The sequence below is a fragment of the Gymnodraco acuticeps genome, unplaced genomic scaffold, assembly GCF_902827175.1.
Source record: "Gymnodraco acuticeps unplaced genomic scaffold, fGymAcu1.1, whole genome shotgun sequence".
In the NCBI taxonomy this organism is placed as follows: Eukaryota; Metazoa; Chordata; class Actinopteri; order Perciformes; family Bathydraconidae; genus Gymnodraco; species Gymnodraco acuticeps.
In genome coordinates this window covers 832499-856852 of record NW_022992100.1, presented here as the reverse complement: position 1 = coordinate 856852, position 24354 = coordinate 832499, and the positions used below count along the sequence as shown (strand labels likewise).

The window sequence follows — 24354 nt, the reverse complement described above, 5'->3', positions numbered from 1 at the left end:
CATTTCTCAGTTTCAGAGTTCATTCAAATGTGTTTTTCAAACCACAATTGCCTTTTTTTAAAGTGATGTTTTTTCATATTCAGACGGGGCAAAGCCTGGTTTGTGATACTAAAGGAACAGTAATTCACATGTTGCCCATGTGCAACATAAAAAAGAAAATAAATACAAAATATTTAATAAAAACAGAAGAAGAAAGTAGATTTAGAACAACTTAGAGGATATATATAATAAAGAGCTGAATTTTTTTTAACGTGTTTTTCAACATAATTTCCCAATTTAATATACATTTCATTTGTGGACCATATTTTGTTTTATTCCACAATGTTTTCTCTATTTATTATTTTATTATTAGATTAATCTCTACAAATACATCTTCAATATTATATCATGTCGTGTTTCGATTCATTTGTTTGCCCCCTTTATGTGATGCAGCACCAATGTCTGAGGTTAAGGCAACATCACACCATGCAGTGAATCAAGCTCAGCACTCACAAATGCATACATTGTTTTGCCAGGAAAGTAAACAGGCGACCAACGTGTCAGGTTTGTACGTGCACACAGGACGACACGACCATGATCAAACCACAACGGTACATGAATGTCAGACTGCAGATGCAATAATGACAGACCAGCCCTGCTGTTTCAAATGGTCAGATAATGAAATCCAAGCAAACTAACACAGACACCTCACGCTCACACATTCCTAGAACAAAAAATAATGAGATGGAAGGAAATTAAAATTTGAAATTGGGTTTGTAAAAGCACATGCAGAAGCTAATATAAGCGGGGATTCCAAAGGAGGCCGAAAGGTGCATGTTTACAAAGTTTGCAGCATTAGGGCCTAGAGATGCATGTATGTGTTAAATATGTGCATCATTTGAAGTAATAAAGTCTGACATAGAAAAGGTGCATCTCTTCAGGCAGCCAATATCAGCTCACAAAACACAGAAGAACACACTGGGTCCTGTCCCTTGAATGTTTGCCAGTAAGCCTTTGAAAACTCAAGAGTTAGGGACCAGAGAAGCTGGACAGTTTGTCTGGGAGGGGGAAGGGGGGGGGGGGGCTGGCGAGTCTTTGATTGGCTTAAATGGCCTGAAGCTGGTACCTGTTTAAATGACAGTATTGGACTCGTCTGAAAAGGTTCTCATGAGCAGGGGCCTGGCTGAAGACCGGGGAGACTGGTGGCCCCCGGCGCTCGAATGAACTGGCTTCATCTAGAAGGGTGAGGCAAGAGACACCAAGACATCACTACGCTGACAAACACACACTTTGCCTCTCGCTCCATCCTGTGCTCCTACTTGCACAGACAAACATATATTGAAAGGGAACACACATAGGCATACACTTGTAGATAGGTGGACAATGGAAACCAGTCCTGGGGCCTTCTTACACGCAGTTTCCTTGCAATAATATTTGTTAAGAAACCTTGGCTCTATATGAATTGGTTCATATTATTCGAAAAGTGGCTATGCTTGCACATTTCTCAAAAGCATTAGCGGTATAACACGCAGGCACAGACAGAATGCAGTGGCCCTCAGGGTTTGTGGTGAGGATCCAGGATGAGGTTGCTGACTTGAGCCTCATGCAGGTAAGTTTGGGTGCTTTGACGTGCTGCATTCACCTGACTCGACATGCGGAGGCAGCAGGCATCGAAGCAGCACGGCAGCTGGGAGGAAACACTGACTGACGCGACTGGACACACAAGAATGGAAGACTGACTGCACGTTTGGACACCCGGTCCTACTCCACACTGCTTGGGCACACACACATGCCCACTGACCTCACAATGTATTAAGCATATCTAAAGACAATAAATCCAGTTGAGGTTTAAAGATAAAGCCATCCCAGGATAGCATTTCTGATGTGACATCTCATCTGATTATTGTCTAACCTAATGGGTCTATCTAAGTGGGTACTGTTTAAAGCCACAGAATGCCACCTGAGTTACTTTAGAGCAGGGGTGTCAAACTCAAGGCCCGGGGGCCAAATCCGGCCCATGACTTCATGCGGCCCCACAAAAGCTTGCAAATAATATAATATGTTTATTATACGGTTACATGCCGATTTATAGAAGCACGTTGCCCATAAACTACATGTCCCACAATGCATCTCAAATATGCATTTTTCTCAGAATTTGACATTTTTTTCTTCAAAATGTTACTTTGTTTTCAACATTTGACTTTTTTCTTAGAATTTGGCTTTTCTTTTTAAATCATTTTGTGACATGCGCACTGAAGAGAGTTGCAATTATTTGCCCCAGACTTCTGTTTTCAGACGTAGTTAAATATGAAGTTATTCCCCTATCCGATGAATAATCCAATGCAGAGGCAATAATGTAATATATAATACATTATTTTATATATATTCAATATTTATATATGTATTTTTATATATCTTAAAATTACAACCGGCCCTTTGAGTGCAACCTTAATGCTGATGTGGCCCTCGATGAAGTTGAGTTTGACACCCCTGCTTTAGAGGGTAAGGAAGGAGTCAAACAGTGGGAGAGGAAGGACACAACAGGTAGGAAACAAGCCAGAACAAGAGTGGCAGAAACAAAAACTCAGCAGGAAGAGTCTTGAGCATAACAGCGGACAGATAGAAATAGAGACCTCAGTCGGTCCACGAGAAGCTGTGAGTGCTAGCGGTCTGTGACAACATGAAGATAGTAGATGTCCCCGATGAAGGAAGGCGATGCTTCATCTTTAGGGAGGCAGGTCAGGCGAGGAGGAAAGAAAATAAGAGGGTGAGAGAGTCAAGGAACACTAGAGCAAGAGCACTACTTAGCAAGAACATGTTAAAATGGTAGAAAATTAGTACAAAATAAGGTTAAAGGGGGTGTTGTTAATTAAAAAGCTTTAAAAAGTACTAGAATGAAGACACAACCTAGAGCAGTCATTTTGATTTACGGACTGCAAAATCTGCAGTATGCCAGCTCCTGCAGCTACATACACAATTATTTATTTTGTACATTTGGTTTGGTTTATTACTTTTCCAAAATAAAACACGTCTAGACACAATTAAAAAAAAACAAGAGTGGATCGAATGCCCAGAAGCACAGCAGCAAACATCTCCAGCTGCTTGGGACACACAAGTTGAGTTAATTGAAACGACAGAATATGTCTAGGAATTATAAATGTGTACTGCTTTTTGTTCTTTAAACCATGGTGATCCATACATTTTACAAACTTGCATATTGAAGGACTCAAATGTCTCTTAATTAAGATGAGAGAGACTACTTCAACACAAATTGACCGTTAGCGAGAAGTTAGCATTGGGTGTGTTTGAATGTGTTTTAGCTTTTAAATGAAAGCTTTTGTTTACATTTCAAAACAATGTGTTTAATGTCCATTTTCTTCATGTCACCCTCATGCTCCACCTCCTGGTATAACAACACAGATAAGAGAGTTGTTGGTTGAGGCCAATAGGATTCTGCACTGAAGCATTTCTCCGTATACACAAAGTCCTGCACACCTGAGCATTCTTACCATATGAGAAGGATTTGATTTATATCCCCCTTGTAACCATACCCCACCCCAAGGATGGGCTTTATTAACAATGACCATACCTTTGGGAAAATAAAAGGTTAAATATCACAAAAACTATACGTCAACATTGAGAAGAGATATTAACAGACAGAGAGAGAGAGAACGTGAAGTAGAGAGTAAATGTGTGTGTTTCAGATTTACCTGTCCAGCGTGGGGCCCGCGGGGCTTGCGGAAAACCACCAGCAGGATCTCTGGCAGTAGGCTGAGCAGGATGAGTAAGATGATGACCAGCCAGGCTGACACCGAGCTCAGCATGTTGGCAAACACAAAGTACAAACGCTGCTGCTTCAGGAAAGGCCTGCAGGAAGGAACAGTTTGGTTTAGACTAACTGAACATGCTACAAGGGTTGAATAAAATACAAAATAACAGGTCACCTACAATGAATATGAGTTATCCTATCGTGAGTTGTTTTCTTACCATATTATTCCTCCCCAGAAGAAGCTGAAAAACACGTAGAAAGCCAGGGAGCCCCAGATAACAAAGTGGTTGATCCATGTCCAGTGCCGTGTGTCCAGAGCGAGCTAGAAAGGCAAAGGAAATGCACTAAATATCATGCCAAATATCCAATTTTTAACACAATTTGCCAAAGACAGATGTTCGGCAAGGCACTACTGTATAAATATGAGACAATAAAACCTTACCTTAAGTGTGACGGTGAAGACGAGGACAGTGAAGACAATCGTTCCATACGACCAGTTGCCAAAGACCTGGATTTTAATACCACCAATTAGCAAATGTACTTAGCAGACGATGCCTGATGAAGTAATTGAATTATCACACAAGAAAATCCAACCTGGCCATTATCCTGCAGTGCTGGGTTACCAAACAAATATCGAACACCAAAGAAGAAGAGCAGGCCGTGGAAGACTCCGAGTAAAGTCCAGTAGAAGAAAGGACCCCACTGTAACATGCCATTCTTAGCAATCCCTCTGAAGAAATTCGAGAAGTAGAAAGATGAACAAAGTTATAATCAGTATTAAACATAGCATATAATCTCTATTATCAAAAAGGGGAGGGAACAATGACATTTCAGTGAAGAATGGGAACAGCTCTCCTTTGTGCAAATTGCCACTCAATGTCTAATGTAGAAGTCTAAGGGGGACTTGAAAAATAAGATTGATATTGATAGTTTTCTGCACACAAGCGCATATATCAGGTCAAAATGTATTATACAAATAAATTGAACATATGAGGTGAATGCCTAAACAGCATAATCATCAAATAGCCAGAGTGGGATGGGGCGAGAATTGTATGTGATATGTTAAAGAATCAGAAAGAGCTTACAAAAATGTGGCTTTGACAAATAGACCGGGTAACTTGTTTATAAAATAAATAATAATTTATATATTGGGCGGTGGTAGCGAAGTCGATAGGGACTTGGCTTGACAACTGGAAGGTCACCAGTTCAAGTCCAGGCAAGACCAAGTGCTACCGAGGTGTCCGGCACCGTTCCCTACACTGCTCCCAGGGCGCCGTTCAAAATGGCAGCACACTGCTCCTAACACTAGGATGGGTCAAATGCAGAGAAACAATTTCCCCACGAGGGATTAATAAAAGTCCATCTTATCTTATACATTTATTTGAACATTGTTGCTTTTCAGGAGGTAAGTTAGTAAGGAAGTAACATTGACATAGTATCCTCAGAATGTACTGCAGATAAGCACATGTTCCCAGGTTTACCTGTAGAGGGTAGCATTGTCCAGCAGAACCTCCATGCAGATGTGCTGCTCCAAAAGGCTGTAAGCCAGGATGGGCATAGAGGTGAAGCAGATGTTGTACATCGTCAGATAGGCTGCGTCATACAGGGGCTGGGGAGGATGGGAGGAGGAGGAGGGAGGGCAAAAAGGGGAGGGATAGGCAAGGAGGAGGTGGACGGGGGATGGGATGGGGCAACTGGGGGTTAATATCATGGAGGAAAAATCTCAAACACACCACCATACGTAAACACACACTCATTGTCTCATATAAGCAAGCTTATATACATCTTTCATGCAATCATGGAAGATCTGTCAGGGGCCCTGTAGCAGGAGATAATGAAATATTCCTGCTTAAAAAGATCAAAAACAAAACTATCAAAAATCAATGCAAGGAAAACGTTTTTATATAAACACTACCATTAAAAATGTATCACTTATACTTATTTCTAATTTATAAACAAGCAACTTCATCAATGTGCTCCAAACTATAATCAGGTCATCTTATTCCTAGCTGGATTTGAATAAGGTATTATATAGTATGACACATACACGGGCAGATACGCACACATGACACTATAATTATATAATATCCACATAGGATGTACCTTGGTGGCAGAACATGACACATGTCTGTTTTTATTTATTAAAGTGCTATGTGCTCTTAGTCAGTCTATAAACATATCAATCAGAGCTCAAACATCCCAGGGGGCAGTGAGGGAGGGGCAAGCTGAGGGAAAAAGACTAGCATTCAGGAGGACGAGTGGAGGAGGTGTTGATTCAAGGGATACTGCCGCCTTTCATGTTCAGAACATCTTTGAACCTCAAAGGGCCTCAGGACATACTCACTTGCTGGGAATAGCCACAGAAGAACTGGTACAAAAACTGAGGTAAGATGAAGCAAAGGTTCTGCAGGCAAACAAAAAAGAGAAAAGGCTCACACTGTTGAATAAAAACATCAAAAGGACATCAAATGCATCCAAGTCCCCCGTGGGGGTATTATGTAGGTACAATGGTGCAATACATTTTTACAAAACGGTTGAGTTTGTTTGCTGTCAAATGTGTCTCAGCACGTAATCCTCTAATCAGTCAGTGTGTGCGCAGTGTGAAATGAAATCAATGCTGATCCTACCTTGTAGAAGAAATATTGCACCAAGTGTGCAATGCGAACATAGTAGAGATGCCCATGAGCCAACAAAAGTTTCTTGAGGTGCTTGAGTTTGGGGATGGCATAATCACTGTTCCTCACTGCCTGTCGACCCTCTTTACCCTTAATACCTGGAACACCAAAAGCAGATATCACACACTACCTTCACCAAAGAAAACCACCATTTCCTCTATCTGATGCAGTCATTAAAGAGCCCTTAGTCAGCTTCAGTGTGAGATTTCTTACCAATCCCGACATGAGCCTCCAAAATCATGCTGACATCATTTGCACCATCTCCAATGGAAAGGGTGATGGGACTTCCTTTAGAGTTTTTCACCATTTTAACTATCTGTAGATGCAGCAAGACAAAGGGGCAAACATTTAAAAACCACTGTGAAAATCATATATTTTAATCACTTAATGAGGAAATATTTCCAATTTGTTCCAGATTCTTCTGACCTGTGCCTTCTGGAGAGGGGCCATGCGGCAGCAGAGCACAGATGTGCAGTTCTGACAGATCTGCAGGAACAGGTTCTTGTAGCGACTTGAGTTGGATTCAGAGGAGGAGTTGAGCACCATGGACAGAGTGGCTCCATCTATGATAAAGCCGTAGTCATGGTTTGCTGAAGACCAGGCCCTACAAAACAAAAACAAATAAGGGAATAGGTTCAAGTTTAGTCATTTCTATTATTCAGTTTAAAGACACAAGAGCAAAGTATCACACGATAACTTTAATACAGGTCATTTAAAGGTCTCCTATTATGCTATTTTTAGGCATATATTATGGGTCTCAGATATATAAAAACATGTCTATGGTGTGTTTTGCTCAAAATACCAAACAGATCATGCATTTTAGACATCCCTCATATCCCTCTGTTTCAGCCCTGTTAGAGAAACGCTGATTTTGGGTCTTTAGCTTGAAAGAAAAAAAAAGAGGAGGGGGAGCTAATGCCTGCTCAGAATTACCCGGCAGCTACAATTACATGCTGCCGTGATTAAACGTCATCATGTTCCAAACACATCAAGGATTATTTCTGAAACAGTGTGGAGCTCAAATGCTTTTTCTCTGGCGGGTTTACCACAAGGTGAGTTCCTTTTTTATTTCCTGCTTTTTTACACATGCTCTCTCCAGTACAGGTTAGCTCTGAGTGTTAGCGATGCTTGCTAATGTAAACAAAGACTATATTACGTCCAAAACACGTCGGGCATTGTTTCTGATAGCAACTTTCTGATCTCTCTGCGTTGTACCCCCGTTTTTAAAGATTTGGGTACGGAGGAAAAGAGAGAGGGTTTTCTTTTTTGACACTTTGTGAGTTCCCTGACACATCGGGGACACATATTTATGTATGAAAGACATCAAAAAGTGCATTTTGCATGATAGGTCCCCTTTAAGGTCAAATGACTAACCTGGTGACGCCTGCCTTAACTGGTGGTGCATCCTGTACGGCTTTCTTGTGATATTCAACCAAGAGCTCATGCAGTCGCTCCTCACGCCTCCTGCCTCCATCTTCTAAAGTACGCACAGTCAGCTCCAACAGTTCTGTGTTTCTCTGGAACAATCTACAAGCATAACAGGTGGACTTTGCTGTCTCCATCTTATCCCCCGTTAGCACCCAAACCTTCATGCCTGCACCCTGGAGAGCCTCCATGGTCTCTGCTGCCTCCTCTTGTAGCCTTGGGGATAGAAACAAAGATGATTGCACTAACTCTTAGACATAAATGCTATCATGAGAAGGAAAGGAAAAATGTCACCGGTAAACAAAACCACTGGCACCTGGGTTATATTTCACAAGAGACATTATGCATGCAAAGAAACGCTTAATGACAATCTGATGATAAAATCTGAAGCTGCTGTGTCACAATTACTCTATTTATAATAGCCTATTATATTGATATATTAAAAATGTGTTTTAGATTTGATGCATTGATACAATTAGGTGTTCCCTACCTTTTAGGTTAGTCAATGCATTATCCATCTTAAATATTAATTATAAAACAATAATCTTGGATTGTGAAAGACCCCTTACCCAATGTCAACCACAAGGGGGCGCCGTGAGCTTACATTGAAACCCTCACCATACTCAATCAGATTAGATATGCCACTTCATACAGGAAACAATACCAGAAGTGTAATGAGGAACAAACTTAGTGTGAAAAGCTGACATTAAAGAAAAGCAGAAATGAATCGCAAAACAACAAAAGGGGCAATCGGAAATCAAGACAAGTGAAGACAGGACATTAATGACACATTTTTTATAACTGGCATCAACCAAAAGTTGGCCTCTCCTATCAATTTTAGATTTAAAGCCTGCTAAAATTATTGGCACTGTTTTTTAAAGAGAGAGAGAGGAGAGCAAGGACAACAGCAGCATGCAAGTCATTATTCAACTTTATATGTGAGCAGGTTCATCAGTGTGAGCTGAGTTGTTTGTTTGTTATGTTGTGTTGGCACTCACCGGTCTTCCACAGCAGTTGCTCCTATCAGACTCATGCCGGTCTCCACTTGGTTGTAAACAGCCATGAGCTTCTCCTCTCTGTCCTGCAGAGCCAGCCTAGCTTCCCTCAGGCCTGCGTCTGCCTGGGCGTACTCCTCTGCATTGAGATATTTGTAGGCCACACACAGTGTCCGGTAGCCCTCCTGAACAACACAACATACGGCACCCAATGTTAGAAATACAAAACAAACAAAATATCTGAAAACATCATTATTATCTTTAATTAAAACCTGTCTGACCATAGTATCATACAGTGTAAAGTGGTGCAGGAATGAGTCTTAAAACCCGGAAATGAGTTAACATTTTACCAAATATTTTTTGACTCGTCTCAAAATGTTGTTGTTTTTTGGCCACAGCCATACATTTTCGGAGCTTGTATGTATTGTAAAATGTGCAGTTGCTAACAAATGTCTAAATGAGATTACTAAATGTCATCACGCCAAACATGAGTCCGTGGTGTTAATATGTAAAGACTATCATGCTGAACAAAACATGTAAGTACAAAAAATAAGGATCAGCCACAGATCTTGTTTTCTGCAGTACTCAGAAAGCCTATTGTTGTTTTTTTTAAGGACCCCTTAGCCTACAAAAAGACATCACTGCACCACTGTACACACTTAAAAACAACAGATATTGACATATTTAGAGTGGCAATCTGTGCTTGTCACCCACTGTTGCATTACGCTCAACATTCATGCGTATCCTTTCGACCTCTTCCTGTCTGACGCGAGGGAAGATGGATGAGTCCGCTCCCTTACAGAAAAGCAGTGTATCACCTGGACACAAAACATACAGAAATACAAACACAGAGCATGGTGAGGGCTGAGGGCCAACATTAAATCATAGTCAACGCAATGAAAATGACGGCAATCTCAAGCTCACCTGATTTGGATCTGACTATAACACTCATTCGCCTTCTCACTGGGTCAAAGTTCAACACGTGAAGCAGTTCATACCTTAAGGTGGTACAAAATGGACTTTAAAAAAGCTGTAGTACAAATAGAAGCATATGAATAAAAACTATGTTTGATAACCGACGTACCTTTCAACATCATTGTCCCTAGTGAGAATTTTCATGGTTTTACTTTCAAAACCCAGAAATGTGAAGCCGTACCTGCAGATGGAGACAAATCATCACAAATGAGCCACTGATGTATTAATGAATGTTGTGATGGAATGCATACCATGTAGGCTTGCTCTTTGACCTTTTGTTACAATGTCAGCTGAACACATTGAGTCACAACAGCCCTCTTACCTCATGGCACCCTTGACCAGAGCCACTTCATCAGGTGAGGAGGCGATAAAGCCTCTCTGCTCCTGTGGGGGTGGATGGAGCCCCTCTCCATCCGTCCCTAAGCCATCCACCCGGTCCATCAGTCCGTCCCTTTGGCCCTGACCCTGCTGTGGAGACTCCTTCACCTGGACTGTGTGGCACAGACACAGGGCACGCAGAAACAGCTCTTCCTTCTCCTAAAAACACAACGTGAACATGGTTTAGTGAAGTAAAATAAGATATTATATAAATTGTGATTAAACAAAATTATTGTATAGATTTATTGTAAAATCACACCAGGGGACTGTTCTCCGATTAGAACACTGAGCAAGTGCATTGAGCACATCACTGACTGGATGACTCAGAACTTTCTCCAACTGAACAAACAAAAAACTGAGATCATTGTTTTTGGAGCAAAGAAGGACCGATTAAAAGTAATCGCAGAGCTTCAGTCGGCAGACTACAAAACCACTAATAAAGCCAGAAATCTGGGTGTAGTGATGGACTCAGACCTGAATTTCAACAGCCACATCACAACAGTCATTAGGTCTGCTTATTATCACCTGAAGAACATATCTAGGATTAAAAAACTAATGTCACAGCAGGACTTAGAAAAGCTTATCCATGCTTTTATCTTTAGTAGACTAGACTACTGCAATAGTGTATTCACAGGGCTGACAAAAAAAATCAGCTGATTCAGAACGCTGCTGCTCGAGTCCTCACTAACATTAAAAGAGTGGATCACATCAGTCCGGTTCTGAAATCTTTACATTGGCTTCAGTCGGCCAAATAATTTATTTTAAAGTAATATTGCTAGTTTTTAAATCATTACATGGTTTAGGACCGAGGTATATGGTTGATCTCCTACATAATTACGAGCCATCAAGGTGCCTTAGGTCTTCTGGGACGGGTCTGCTATCGGTTCCGAGAGTAAAAACAAAACATGGAGAGGCAGCATTTAGCTGTTATGCCCCGACACTCTGGAACAAACTACCCAAATCGTGCACGTCTGCAGAAACTCTTACTATTTTTAAATCGAGACTGAAAACATATCTCTTTGCCGCTGCTTTTAATTGAGCTGCTCATATTCGCACTAGAGTATGCCTTTTAAACATGTATTGTTTACCTGTGGTGTTTATTTTTATTATTTTATTATCTTTGCTTTGTAATGTCTGTTGTAAAATTGTATAATGTGTTTTTACTGTATGTATTCTAAAAAGTCTTTTAATTTGTTTTGTAAAGCACTTTGAATTGTCGCGTACAGAAAAGTGCTATATAAATAAACTTGCCTTGCCTATACACATTGTTTTATTTGCAACTTTAAACTAAATATGAATACAGCCACACATGGAGCCATATACAGTAGCTGGAGTTTAGATAACGAACTGATTTTACAACTATTTGTCTAAATTGAGTCCTTATCAGCATGTGTTTTAGTGCTACAGTGTGTATGGGTTATCAGGCACTCATGTCAAGAGAACACAGCCACTTTGCTCCCCCTCCATATTGAGCGCTTATGTTGACATGTCAAGGAGACTGCATGTGGGTGACCGGTGAAGGGTCTTTCTGAGCAGCAAGCTATGTAATGGCCATATGTTGCCGCATGTGTGACTTTTACAACAGATGGAGGGACACCACAACACCCACCCTGCCAGCTTTGTGCTGCACTTTGTTTACAGGTCCATCTGTGACACAGAATTCGTCCAAGTCCGTGCCTGCGTCCTGGTACTTGTACTGGAAGCCATCGATGCAGCACTCTATGAACTCCATGTTGTTCTGAGTGAGAGTGCCCGTCTTGTCAGTGAAGACATACTCCACCTGCAGGCAATGTGATAAAGAGATGTGAAAGGCTCTTCCAAATCCATAAAGATTCATTTTCCTATTTAACAGGGTCCAACAATAAGATTAGGCAATTACTTCCAGAAATAATTACACTGCATTAATCAGTTTAACGAAGCATCAACTTTAATTGAAGAAATCCTCTGGCAAACCAAGTGTGACTGATCTATAGCAGCACTGTTTGAGTAAGCGCCATTAAAACAACAGAAGTCAGGACAGCAAGACCAATATGGAGTTATTATAAGCTCATATTTTGCAGTAGCACTGTACAGATGGGCTGTGGCAATGCCAATAGCATGTAGATGCTGCGGACGGTTGTTCCAATTAACATTTTTGTTCTTTTTTTTTTACTAGGTTTAATTGTATTAAAGCAACTAATGCTGCCTTGAAGTGTATTCGAATACAATTATTTATCTGTAAATATATTTTCCTTTACATTTTGAATACATTAATCACATTTACACACTTATTGTGGGCTTGTGCATCACATCCTCATTTAGGCTTTGCACAGAGATTGCATTCATATATTAATGGAGACTGCATATTTACTGTTGAGAAAAAGGTTTACTTTCTGACATTTTTGTAATGGTTTATAATATCATCAGTGCCATTAAGGGGGTTACTCAGCTTTAGAGACACAAAAGAAATGACCCAGTGCCTCTTAAAGTAAAAAAAAAAAATCAATATTACAAAAGGAGACTCAATGGCTGAGAGATTTCATAAAGAACTACAGGTTTTGAATAACAAACAAGAAAGGTGACTTTACAGAAAGCATTTTTCCAATGACATTTATGCCATTGAAATGTTGTTTTATTTTACTTTGGACCATCTGCCTCACCTGTCCAAGCTCCTCATTAAGGTCTGAAGTGTTGACCAAGGCACCCTCTTTTATTTCAGGGTCAAAGAAGTCCTTGTCCCATGTGATGAAAAAGGATCCCAAAAACTTTTGCATCTCAACCGTCACATACATGGACACCGGGATAATGAAGTTGAAGAGCACCATGAAGGACAGGAAGTCAGTGAACATCTTTAGGTACTGTTGGAAAAACATGAAAACACAGGGAGATGATTTAATGCTTTTCTTATCTTGATTACCATGAACTCCTATGCAACACATAAACATGGTGGATAAGGTGAGACCAGTAGTCCTTGATAAAGAAATAGTGGAGTCCCAAGGTTGTATCACAATGTTCACAGTTCATTGAGGGAGAGGGTAGAGGGTTATCAGCCAATAAAATGGACCATGTCCCAATATAGGTTTGTGGTGACCCCATTGCTGAGAGCAGTTTTTATTAGTATGGATCAGAAGAGGCTAACACTTGTAAAACAGTGTAATACAAGAAAACTGTGCTCTGAAAAGTTTCAACAACAAGCCTACACAGGGTGTTTACCACAGTAACACATGCCTTCTAGCTATAATACAATGTGTAATAGATATAATACAGTGAACTGATGCAATGTTATCAAGCCCTATTAGCTCTTCTTTTCCCAGGAGTGGTAATTCCTGCACGACTGGGTTTGTGGTGACACTTAACTCACATTTGATTGCTTTAAAAACATGGAGGCGGGTTGATAAAACATCCTCTCACCAGATTGGTGTCTTTCTCTCTCTGGGTTTTCTCGTTGTACCAAGGCTCGTCCTGTCCGGGCTTGTTCTGCCACACATACTTAAGTGTAGTGCACACTAGGGCCTTGCTCACCAATATGCAAAGGTAAACCAGAAGGAAGGCATTGATGGACCTGAAATATAAAAAATGAAATAGATCAGTGCCAAAAGCTAAGTCACATATGTTTTCACTTGTTTACTTAATTTCCTCTAAACGTACTTCTCCACAGCCGAGCGTTTCTGAGACTTGCCCTGGTAGTTGAGAGCCATCTTTGTCTCCATGCCAGTGTAAATTGCAACACCTTGAGGGAGATAAGTGATTAGCTTTTAAGCTATCTCATTAAAATACGTTATTAAAAAAAAGAAAGGCAATATGACTTGACTCACCACATATTGTTTGAGTGTTTTTTAAAGTTGACCCTTTCAGGAGGAGGTTTTCTGGGCCCAAAGACCTGCAAAAGCACATGGGAAGACAGAACTGTTTAGTGATAGTGATACAAGTGATGTGCAGTCCACACAATCCTCTACTCTCTAAATGGAAAACTGGCAGGCCAGCTGGCATCCACTCTAAAATACGCAGTGACAAAACACAGTATGACGGCAGTCTGGGCTTACACCGTTTCCAGTGTTCTTGAGAAGGACATTGGCATTTGTTTGTACGGCCATTACAAATCAGTCAATGATAAATGCCTGTGGGAGTGCTTTGGAAGCCGAGGCTGAAGCAATGCCAACCTGTTTTAATTTTAATGCTTTTCTGCAATGAAGGATCAATGCAATAATGATTTGTTGGTTGATACAGAGAGAAACAAATGAGTGCTTAAGCAATCTGTTTTGATTTTGCTTTCACTTAAAGTGGGCTGGGATTGTCGTGCATTAGCGCTCTCACCTCATTGCAGGCTCCTGATCCGTTTTGTAGATGTGCATACGGCCGACGAACCTGGAACAAAATGAATAACGTGCTCAGAAGCAGAAGTAATTTGTACATGTGATATTTGTTTTTTGTATATTAATCAATCTGTTAATGCTAGAATGGGTTTCAATTTGAGGTATCCAAATGTATGCTCAGTTAATTTCATTTACAAACTTTAAGTACTTATGTGCAGAGATTTGGGAGCCAGCTTATTACTGGGGGTTAGCCAGCAGCAGGCTGTCACTTTGATGTACTCTTTATAGCAAGCATTTGGCGCCATGGCTTACTTAGCTTTATCACGTCTCCAACACCATTCTGATGTCTGGTTAAATGACGACTAATCCTACTCCTTGTCCCAAGGGGGAGCTAAAGGCTATGTGTTGATAGAGAGGAGAGTCCTACAAGTAAATAGGAACCAACTGTGCTGGCTATTCCTAATAGGAAACACACACTATAAGGCTTGCCTAAATGTGTCTACTTAACAATCGACATGTTAATATTAGAGTCATTTAAAACATTTTTAACTGGCATTGAGTGAATCCCTTGCCCGACAGACCACCGGCAAAACATGCTTGTGGTGTAAATCTGTTGGGGCCACAAGATGAGTGCCTACTTGTAAAGGTCAGGCTGTGGCTGTTCACACTCGATGGTGGCGTTGAGAGATTCCAGATCTTTCTCCGTGTCTGGCACTGTGTAGTGTGTCTGAACAAGACGAAGAAGCAGAGAGAGAGAAGTGTGAGCATTGACTTAGTTGACTTTGTTATTATCTTTGCATTTCACTTTCTCTCACACACAGGAAGTGTGACATAAAGAGATAACATTTCCTATTAAGATATGATTTAAAAATTAATAAAATATATACATTTGCTTTCATACCAACTTCCTTTTTCCTAATTCTAATAAGCAATACATTTATAAAATCATAGGGTCAAAATATAAATCAATATCATTTGACCGAAACAAGTTTTTTTGATGAATATACTTCGACAATGTAATCTTAGGGAAGAAAAAGGGGACAGCAGAGCGGCCTGTCTTACTTTATGGTTGGACTCTCCATCCAGACTTGCTGTGGTAACAAAACATGTGTCATCATCTCGACTAGACTGCAGCAGTATTAAATCACAGGGAAAGGTCTCGTCTTCATCCACCTCCAAAACATCTCCAACCTGATAAAGAAGCACAAACAAACGGCACTTAAAGAAGTTCTAGTTTCCTTTCTCCCCCTTCTTCTAAGGCACCAGATCAGTAGGACTTAAACCGAAGTTTAAACAATCACAGGGAGCAGAAGGACTCCAGAATAAACGTACGCCACTGCCAATTTCCTTTCAAGCCGTTGTGGCTAATTTGTTAGCAAGCAGACCTACTTGAAGTGATAGCATAAACAGAGCAACATGAGCATCCCTGCAGAGTCTAACCATTGGTCAATAAACACTCTGATGTAGCCTTTCAACTACGGACAAAAATCTGGTTCTTTGGCTTGTTTGATGTTTATTTTAGCCCTAGTCCATTTAACACTAGGAGGTAGCCTGCAGGGAGCTTGTGTGAGCTCCTGTGCGGGAAGCAGCTGTCCAAACCTTTATCCAAAGCATCAATGTTTTGGTTTTGACAGCTGAATGATCAGTCTCAGCGGGGTCATGAGCACTAGCAGCGCTTAACATAAACATTTGGAGTCGTTTGGTTCACTTTACATATTGGAAAATATTGTTTAATGCATCATGTTTAACCTGAACACCTTTGAAAAAACTATTGCCTTGAGAACATAAGAATGTATAACATAAGTAACGTGCACATGACACCCTAGACACATGAATTACCGTCACAACAATGTTTGAACGTCAAATCAGTTCAGCATACAGGGCAAGTTCTCCCTGTGCATGTATGCAAAACACAGCTTTTTCATGGCCATGTAGCTAAGAAAATATTTATTCCAGTGGATGTGTCTGTTGAAAAGTACCTTGATCTTCTCACTCTCCTTCCGTACCCTCCGGCCTTGCTCTAGCACTGTCACTGGGTACTTATTCACCTCATTGTCAGCCTTGTGCCGTAACCAGTCCTCGTAGCCCTAGGGCAGCATACCAGAATCAGAATTTTGTTATTTGCTTAAGCAACAAAAAGTACAATACTTGTTCACCAGGGAACAGGATATCGACATCAGTACATGCTGACACAGAGTAAAGGTTTGACAGAACCTCTCACCAATCACAATAGAAGACACAAAGAAATGTCTGTGCATACATATAAATCATTATGAAAGAGAGAGAGTGCCTGCCGCAGCAGAAGGGGATAATCATTGTCCAGCAGTGCATTGGAACAGTATGTCATGAAATAATCCCGGGGCTGCAGCAGCACGAGGCACAAATACTAGTGTAGACTTCATAAGTACTTTAAAGGTGGGGTAGGTAAGTTTGAGAAACCGGCTCGAGATACACTTTTTGTTATATTCCATGGAATACTCTTAACATCCCGATAGCAATGAATATCTTAAGTGCTTTGACAAAAATCCATAAAAAAACGTCATCTGTGGAAGCAGTAGTGCTGTAAAAAGCACGACCAATCATTTGAGCCAGCCCGGCTAAAATAACTGGATGGCCTACCTGCCTGTCAGCCTTCCATCTGTGCACAAACTTATCTCGTGCCCTCATTGGTCATGTGCGCGTTCGTGTGTGTTGGAGGAGGGGCTCTGTAAGGAAGTTTTCCGATTTTTTCCGGCTGTGTATTTTCTAATTCTAGCGCACTCGAGCTGGTTTCTCCAAAATGACCTACCCCACCTAGTGATAGTGAAGGAGACGGTGCAAAGATGCAGGGGGTAGAGAGGCGAACCACAGTGTGTGCCAAGGTGGAGCCTGAGCCAGAAAGCAGGATTACCAGGAAAGGTTATAGGACGAGAGAGAAAGTCTGGTTGAGTGATGGTAGAAATGATGCCAGGTGGATGAAGGAGGAAGAGGAGGGAGGGAGGGCAGGCATTCCAGGGATGGTCAGTGGAACTATACAACCATCATCACTTTAGTAGGAGTCAGGCGTACCGCACTTCAAAGCATGATGAAGGCGGTTCAGTGCTATCAGTGTGTTCCATATATTTTCCCAAGGAAGTCCACTCACTATTGTGCATTTCAAAGGCCCAGCAGTAGACTAACTAAAAAAGGCGATCCCAGAACAATACATCTAAAGACGTGACATGCAAGCAACAGAGTCGAGGAAACAGACCCTCCCCTTGATCATTTGTATCTCTGTAATAGACTCTTTCTCTCTCCCCATCTTCTCACATTCCCAGAGAGCCAATTTCATCTTCTTCTCAATCAGAAATAGCCAGCGGAGCACATTATTACAAAACCCACATACGTTACACACAAATCACAGCAAAGGTGTTATGAAGGCAGGGGATTTGTTGTGTTATATGTAGAGGGAGGAAGGGTAGAAAGAAATGAGGGAGAAAAAGAGGCAACATAAATCCCAATTATTCGTTATTATCATACACTTATTAGGGTCTTACCTGCTTGATAGCCGTTACTGTAATCACAAAAAATAAGGGTAGGCCACTGGTGACTGGGCTGGTAGGGGTGTCCACTATCACCTATTGGAAGAAAAAAAATTCACTTGAGAGGAATGTCACGTTGTAAACTGTAAACATATGACCTTTAAACTGTAAAGCTATGCGTTAAATACTAGACATCCCCACAAAGCGTTACTGCAGCACACGTGTGCTACTGGGGTTACAGAGGGAGGAGTCTGTGGTGATAGTATAGAAGATTGGGAAAGCCTTTTAAATGCAGGGTGTAGTCGCTTTCTGTGAAGAAATTCTACTATTCCCCACATGTGTTCATCAGTGGGAAACACAGGGAAGACATTTACATTTTGGAAGGGAGCGAGGGAAGTTCTGGACCGCAGAACCTTTAATCAAGCGGTCCAGGGGCAGTGCTTAATCTGCAGGCATGCCAACGCTTTTGTGTCACTGCCAAGGAATGGGAGAGGGCCAACACAAAGCTTTTTTGGATTCACTTTACCTGCCGAGCTCTGCGTGAGGGAATCTAGTAGTATGCAATGGGTTTCATTTCTGTGCGTAATGAGTGTGTGACCAGCTATCAGGTAATCCCAAACAAGCCGTTTCGGAGCAGCACCTGACCACGGCTCCCAGCTAGAGCCCCGGTACACAATTGGCCTTGTGTGTTTCTTAAAACCATTACAAGATGGATTTACCCTAGCTTTTCTGATCCTGCAGGCTGGCTTCCCCCAGAGCCAGATTGCATATTACAGCACGCACAGACACATCCAGCTCGTTGGTATTCTGACATTACAAGCTGTCAGATAGCCATCAGCTCAAGGAGAGCAGGAGATGCGTTTCGAAGCAGTCTCTGGTGTTTTACTTACCTGTGTGTGGAATGAGAATGAAATGAAAGCCTGCTTCCCGCTCAGTAATCACGGTCAGACATGAACACACAGTTGCACTCTGCAACCACACTTACTCATGCACACACACTCATAGTAATGACAAGGGCAGATAGCTGCCAGCCCAACTTCATTGGGATTAAAATTAACTGTAGGATTAATCAATTACAGGGCAGAGAGGGACCAGTGCACATCGACTATTTGGAGCAGTGCAGATTTAGAGGAGAGCCTGCATTATATTTGAAGTGCTTGGCGATTCCAGTGAGAAAGAAGCAAACGTAAGGATTCTGCCGCAGCCTCAGGTGTAGAGAGCTAGGGGTGGGAGTGCTCAATGCTTCAAAAGGACGCTGCTGTACATGAGGATGTGATAGGGCACTGTTTTAAAGACGCATTACACCTTGGACATTGCTATAGGATAAGTAGCTATAGTGGATTATTGGATCTCAGTCTCCTATTGTTATGTTATTCCTCCACTGTTTGTCATATACAGATCCTCAAAGGAAAACACTACCCATGATGTGATGAGTATTGGAAAAAGGTCATGACGAACTTTATTTTTGCCTATTCCCATGACAAATTAAATGTTGGCTGATTACAGAAACCAAAAAAGAAGCTGCAGGAAGGACCGAGGACAGCATGTCCCTCTGATGCTGAGGGACAGAGCGTGGCCACAGTACAGAGAGAATGCTCAACAAAGCCAACTTTTAGCATAAATGTCGCTTGATTTATATTTGGTGTTTCTATGACACTTACAATGACAACTGTTCAATAGAGAACTATAAAAAGAGATAAATGAAAGTGTTCTTTTTGATCCCATAAAAAGTTATTCTATAAAAAGCAATTTCATCTCACACTAAAATAAAGTATAAAAAGACACTTGACAAGTTTATAGGACAGAGAAGGACAGCAATTAATTTTGGAACAGTACGAGGGTGAAAACTGCCCTTCAATGCTTCAATGGAATCGTTCTGGAAAATACTGCAACTGCAACCTCCTGAGAAAAAAAAGAAAATACTACAGAAAACCTCCAGCTACTGAACTTCTGCCAAACAACACACAGTTCTCCCAGAGCTCGTCCTTCAGAGTTTATCCGTGCTGATTCACAACAAAGCCCACCAAACTTCCAGATGGCCAAATACCTTTCCTCCTCTGCACCAAATGCAAAGCCAAAACATCTCAGCAATAGGAGTGAACTGTGTGCTGCTGGTGTGATGCCAGAGCTGCAGAGCGGAGCAGCACGGAGCCCTTCATCTGATCTGAGAAGTGTGTCAGAGTGAGCGACCGACAGCAGGTCCCCGGGGTCCCAGGGCAGCGCTGTGAGCCCCCTCGCGTCCCCCTACCCCTTTGCCCTTTCGTTTCCCCCCCCTCTCCTATTCTTCCCTCCTCTCTCATCACCATTTCTCTTACTCTCTCACTGCGCTCTATTTCCATTCGATCAAATTCAAGCAAAGACATGCAGGGCTATTTATAGCGGAGTGGTGCTTTTTTATCAGCCTGTGTCTATTTGTGGCACTCAGATGTAGAGAGGGCTTCCTGGCTGCTGACGTCAGCAGTGCAGCGCTGCAGAGAGATGGGTGGAATGAGAGAGAGAAAAAGGGAGAAAGAACGACAGAAAGGAAGAGACTAAATGACAAAGGCAGAGACAAAAGAGGAACGGATGGGAGGATGCATGACATTTTATTGCTGGTAAAGCATTTGCATGAAGCCTCTTAGGGGAAGTGAGAGGGTTGAGAGAGGTTTATTTCTGTCTCTGAGATGCAAGCGTAACATTTGAGCACACGGGGTCTGCGTACCTGTTTCTCTCTCATCCTTTCTCTCTGATATAATAGCAGGCTGCATGGGGAAAACTGAGTGGTTGGGATAAGGAGCCCCTCAAGAGAGGCTGGATTAGTGGAGAAACGCCAGCCACGCTGCAGCTTGGGTAAACACTGTCAGCAAACCCAGGACACCCACTGAGTCATACATTAACACTCACAATCACATGCACGATGTTTTCACAAACACACACTCTACACACTGATAATCCCTGTGTGTTTGTGGGAGGGATGCAAACATGCGCGGTAGCTCACTCCCACATAAGTGTTCTGCATTAGCTCATGATAATTTAATATAGCTCACAACTGTCAGAAAACGTGGCACCTTTATCTCACGATAATGTAGAGTTAAACCGGAACAACTGGAAAATAGGGCAGTCGAGTGTAAATACAGGTGGAAACAAAGCCCGGAGGAGTAAATAAACACTGATCTTTTATTGACTTAAGGATGATGGAATTACTTTGCGACAGCAGATATTTCTCAATTGAGTACACTGCTGGGCTTCTGGGAGCAGTCACTCTGAGCTCATTCAGTCAGTATGCGACTAGATAGAGCACATCCCTCCTGAGCAGACCCAACAGCAGCACCTGTTTACACTAGAGGGCTGTTTGCAGCCATAGTTTAGGTTACTGCTAAAAGCAGAGAGGTTAGTTTCCATCTCCATGGATCAGAACAAAAATGGAGAAAGAAAGAGATGACAGAAGAGCTGGTGCAGATGCGAGCACCTTTTTTTTTCTCTCCTACTTCAATCAACAGCCAGACCCCAAAGAGGAGAGAGGAGAGGTCACTTAAGAGCACGCAGCAGGGGAGGACGGATGCCAGTCAAAGCATTTTAGTCAGCACTCTCGGCCAGCTCACAGTTTCCACTTATGAGGAAAGGGCAGCACGTACGAAACACAACACGATCTAACAATGACAGACATGAAGCTGAATTTTAAATCACCTTATTAGACTCTTGTAAAATGTGTCTTTTTTGGATTGCACTAAACTGTGGTTTTTTGGAGAGGATGAATGTAAAAATAGGCCAACCTCAAATACAGATGTACTCTTTGTACCCTGTAACCTAATTCTAGGGAAACTGCATATCGACATGTTAGATAAAAATACAATTTACACGCTCCTGAATCCTGGTACTAATAGCCCATTAAAAACCCATTAATTGGTTTACACATGACCTCACTACTGTGGAACAATGAAGGCAAACATTGTAGGAGGTTACATAAATACTTCCTTAGAACCATATGCTTATGTATTTCCAATGTATCTCGAATCAAACTAGGTGTGATTGATACATTTCAACTAGTGGTGGGCAATACGGCAAAATTACAGTAAATGTCATTTGATACAACAGTTACCTCGTGTGTCAAGATAGAGTGATGTTCTGTAGTGGAAATCCAATTAAGAAATGGGTTCAAATATACATATCACCTGCCTGTCAGCCTTCCATCTGTGCACAAAGTTATCTCGTGCCCTCATTGGTCATGTGCGCGTTCGTGTGTGTTGGAGGAGGGGCTCTGTAAGGAAGTGGCAGATTTTTCCCGGCTGTGTATTTTCAAATTCTAGCGCACTCGAGCTGGTTTCTCCAAAATTACCTACCCCACCTTTAAGGGAAGCTATAGCCATTTGAACACCTGCTATGATTGCACACACATTTCAAACATTACAGTTGACACATACAAGATCTCTTTCACACCTGCCATGCAAATGGGAAGACTTTCTCACTCTTTTTCACACACTGGGGAAAAACACATTACGTAGGCCAGAACACAGGATGGGAAGACAAGTTGGATGAGACACAATAACCCGTTGAGATCAACAGGCTGAAACCCGGTTAACAGCGTGGTCTGAAAGGGTCACATACGGACACATAATAGCCCTCTCGCCACGCAATTTGTTAAACAACACCACAGACAACGCAGTCATTCATTAAGTTGTTATTAAACAATGATAAACAGACTTTGGATTGAAACACCGTCTGTCCTTACCTGCACCAGGAAGATGATGAGGAAGTAGAAATTGGCAATTCTTCTAAACTGTTCAAACAGGTTCTTTGGTAGGAAGTTCCAAACGGTATACTGTGGGAGGAAACAGAGAAATAAACATTCAAGTAAGTCAAAGAGATAATAAATAGGCATTGCTGTTAGTGGATTGCTTTTTAATGCCCTTTTCTGTATACTTTTTTACATTCAGGCATGATGTTTTTCAACAGAACTTAGGGAGGTTAAAGAAAACATTTGCAGTGGGAGAGAGATTAGAGGAATCCAATATTCACAGACTCTTGGATATGTGTGCTGTGTCTGAGCTGGGGAAAGGGAAGAGGAAACGCAACTTCAATATATTTTAGTCTGTTCTTTGTACTGCCTGGGGAGACGGCCCCTGGGGGACCACAGGTGTTCCATTGATTCAGATTAGCGATTTATCTCCTTAATTTGGCTGCCCTTGAATGCAGAGCCAATGAACTTATCAGTTTGTATCCGTTTATGTGGGTTTTGTTCTTTTTTAAGTGGCCATGACTGCTGATACCATCGGGGCTGAAGCGACACTTTTATCTGCTTGAATCCCGAGAGACGGCTCAACAATACCCTGCTGGTCTCTGGAGCCACACAACAAAGTAGCAGTGTGAAAAAGACAAATACATGCACGCTCACATGCAAGGGAACAGCACTAAGGCAAGGTTTATGAAGGGGAATGTCTGCATGGGGATAGTGTTGAAATGCAGCCGCAGCAGAATGTCCCATCTCATTTTTCCAGAGAGAAAAGAGAGTGAAAGTAATGAGAAAAGGGGGATGGCAGCAGCAAAGAGTGGTGGTGCAGTCGTAGCAAAGAGAGCAGGAGATGAGAGGCGGAGATTGGTCATTGCAGAGAGCAAAAGCAACAGGATGATGGAGAGTAGACGCATGGAGGAGCATAAACACTACAGCCGGGGTAATTAAAGGCTGTTTACCCTGACATACTGGCAGCAGCCAATTGATTGGCCCATCCTCACTGGGACCCTCTGCACCACTATAAACCTCATCCAGTCTTACTCTCAAACCGCTTCCTTCTCCTCATCACTTTCACACTTCATATCCATAAACTAGCCGCCCAAGTACCTGCCTGATCCTGACACTTATCACACGACTGAAGGGTCTGATTTTGGTGAGGAAGAATGGTGTGGGGTCTGTCAGAGCCCGGGGGGGAAAGCATCAAATTGCTCACCCTGCCAGTACATTAATAGCAGCCATGTATTTCACAGCCAGACAGTGCTCCCTGACAGACAATAATCACCTTCCCTTAGGTGCGAAGAGAAAACATGTGGAGAGGCAGTGGGAGGAGGAGGAATAAGCAAGGGAAGACACAGGAACGCTCAGGAGTTCATTCCAAGTATTAGATAAGAGGGGGGAGGGGGGATGCCAGAAGGCACGTGAAACATAATACAGAGGGGAGCTGGAAAACAAACAGATGTTTATGAATGTGTTATTGGTGTTTGGCCAGACAGGAGCCCTGGCATGTGGTTGTGTTTCTTACCTTGGAGGACACAATCCTGTTATCGCAGAACTTGGGTGGAATGAAAGCCTCATTGTTGGAAGAGGACCGATGACCAACGCAGATACTCCTACTGTCCACTCTTCTTTCATCGCGGCCAAGCTGCAGGACAAAGCAC

The 24354-nt window shown here is 42.0% G+C and overlaps 1 protein-coding gene across 8 annotated transcripts in view; it reads right to left on the bottom strand.

The window, feature by feature from the left end:
* The window catches only part of atp11c (ATPase phospholipid transporting 11C), a 45423-nt gene that overhangs the window by 3410 nt on the left and 17659 nt on the right, over window positions 1–24354 (bottom strand). For 2 of the 8 annotated variants that reach the window (XM_034202834.1, XM_034202835.1), the window contains exons 2-29: window positions 24219–24338; window positions 22697–22786; window positions 18004–18084; window positions 16468–16575; window positions 15551–15679; window positions 15127–15215; window positions 14490–14540; window positions 13991–14055; window positions 13824–13905; window positions 13587–13737; window positions 12836–13033; window positions 11806–11976; window positions 10141–10355; window positions 9928–9999; window positions 9768–9841; window positions 9558–9661; window positions 8847–9028; window positions 7798–8064; window positions 6850–7027; window positions 6637–6739; window positions 6376–6521; window positions 6093–6152; window positions 5230–5357; window positions 4343–4478; window positions 4191–4256; window positions 3967–4070; window positions 3690–3846; window positions 1106–1214 (exon numbers count right to left, since the gene is read on the bottom strand). In XM_034202834.1, coding sequence (XP_034058725.1) covers window positions 1110–1214; window positions 3690–3846; window positions 3967–4070; window positions 4191–4256; window positions 4343–4478; window positions 5230–5357; window positions 6093–6152; window positions 6376–6521; window positions 6637–6739; window positions 6850–7027; window positions 7798–8064; window positions 8847–9028; window positions 9558–9661; window positions 9768–9841; window positions 9928–9999; window positions 10141–10355; window positions 11806–11976; window positions 12836–13033; window positions 13587–13737; window positions 13824–13905; window positions 13991–14055; window positions 14490–14540; window positions 15127–15215; window positions 15551–15679; window positions 16468–16575; window positions 18004–18084; window positions 22697–22786; window positions 24219–24338 — 3432 coding nt within the window. In that variant the 3' untranslated portion in view covers window positions 1106–1109. The other 6 variants (XM_034202840.1, XM_034202841.1, XM_034202837.1 and 3 more) reach the window with 5 other exon arrangements.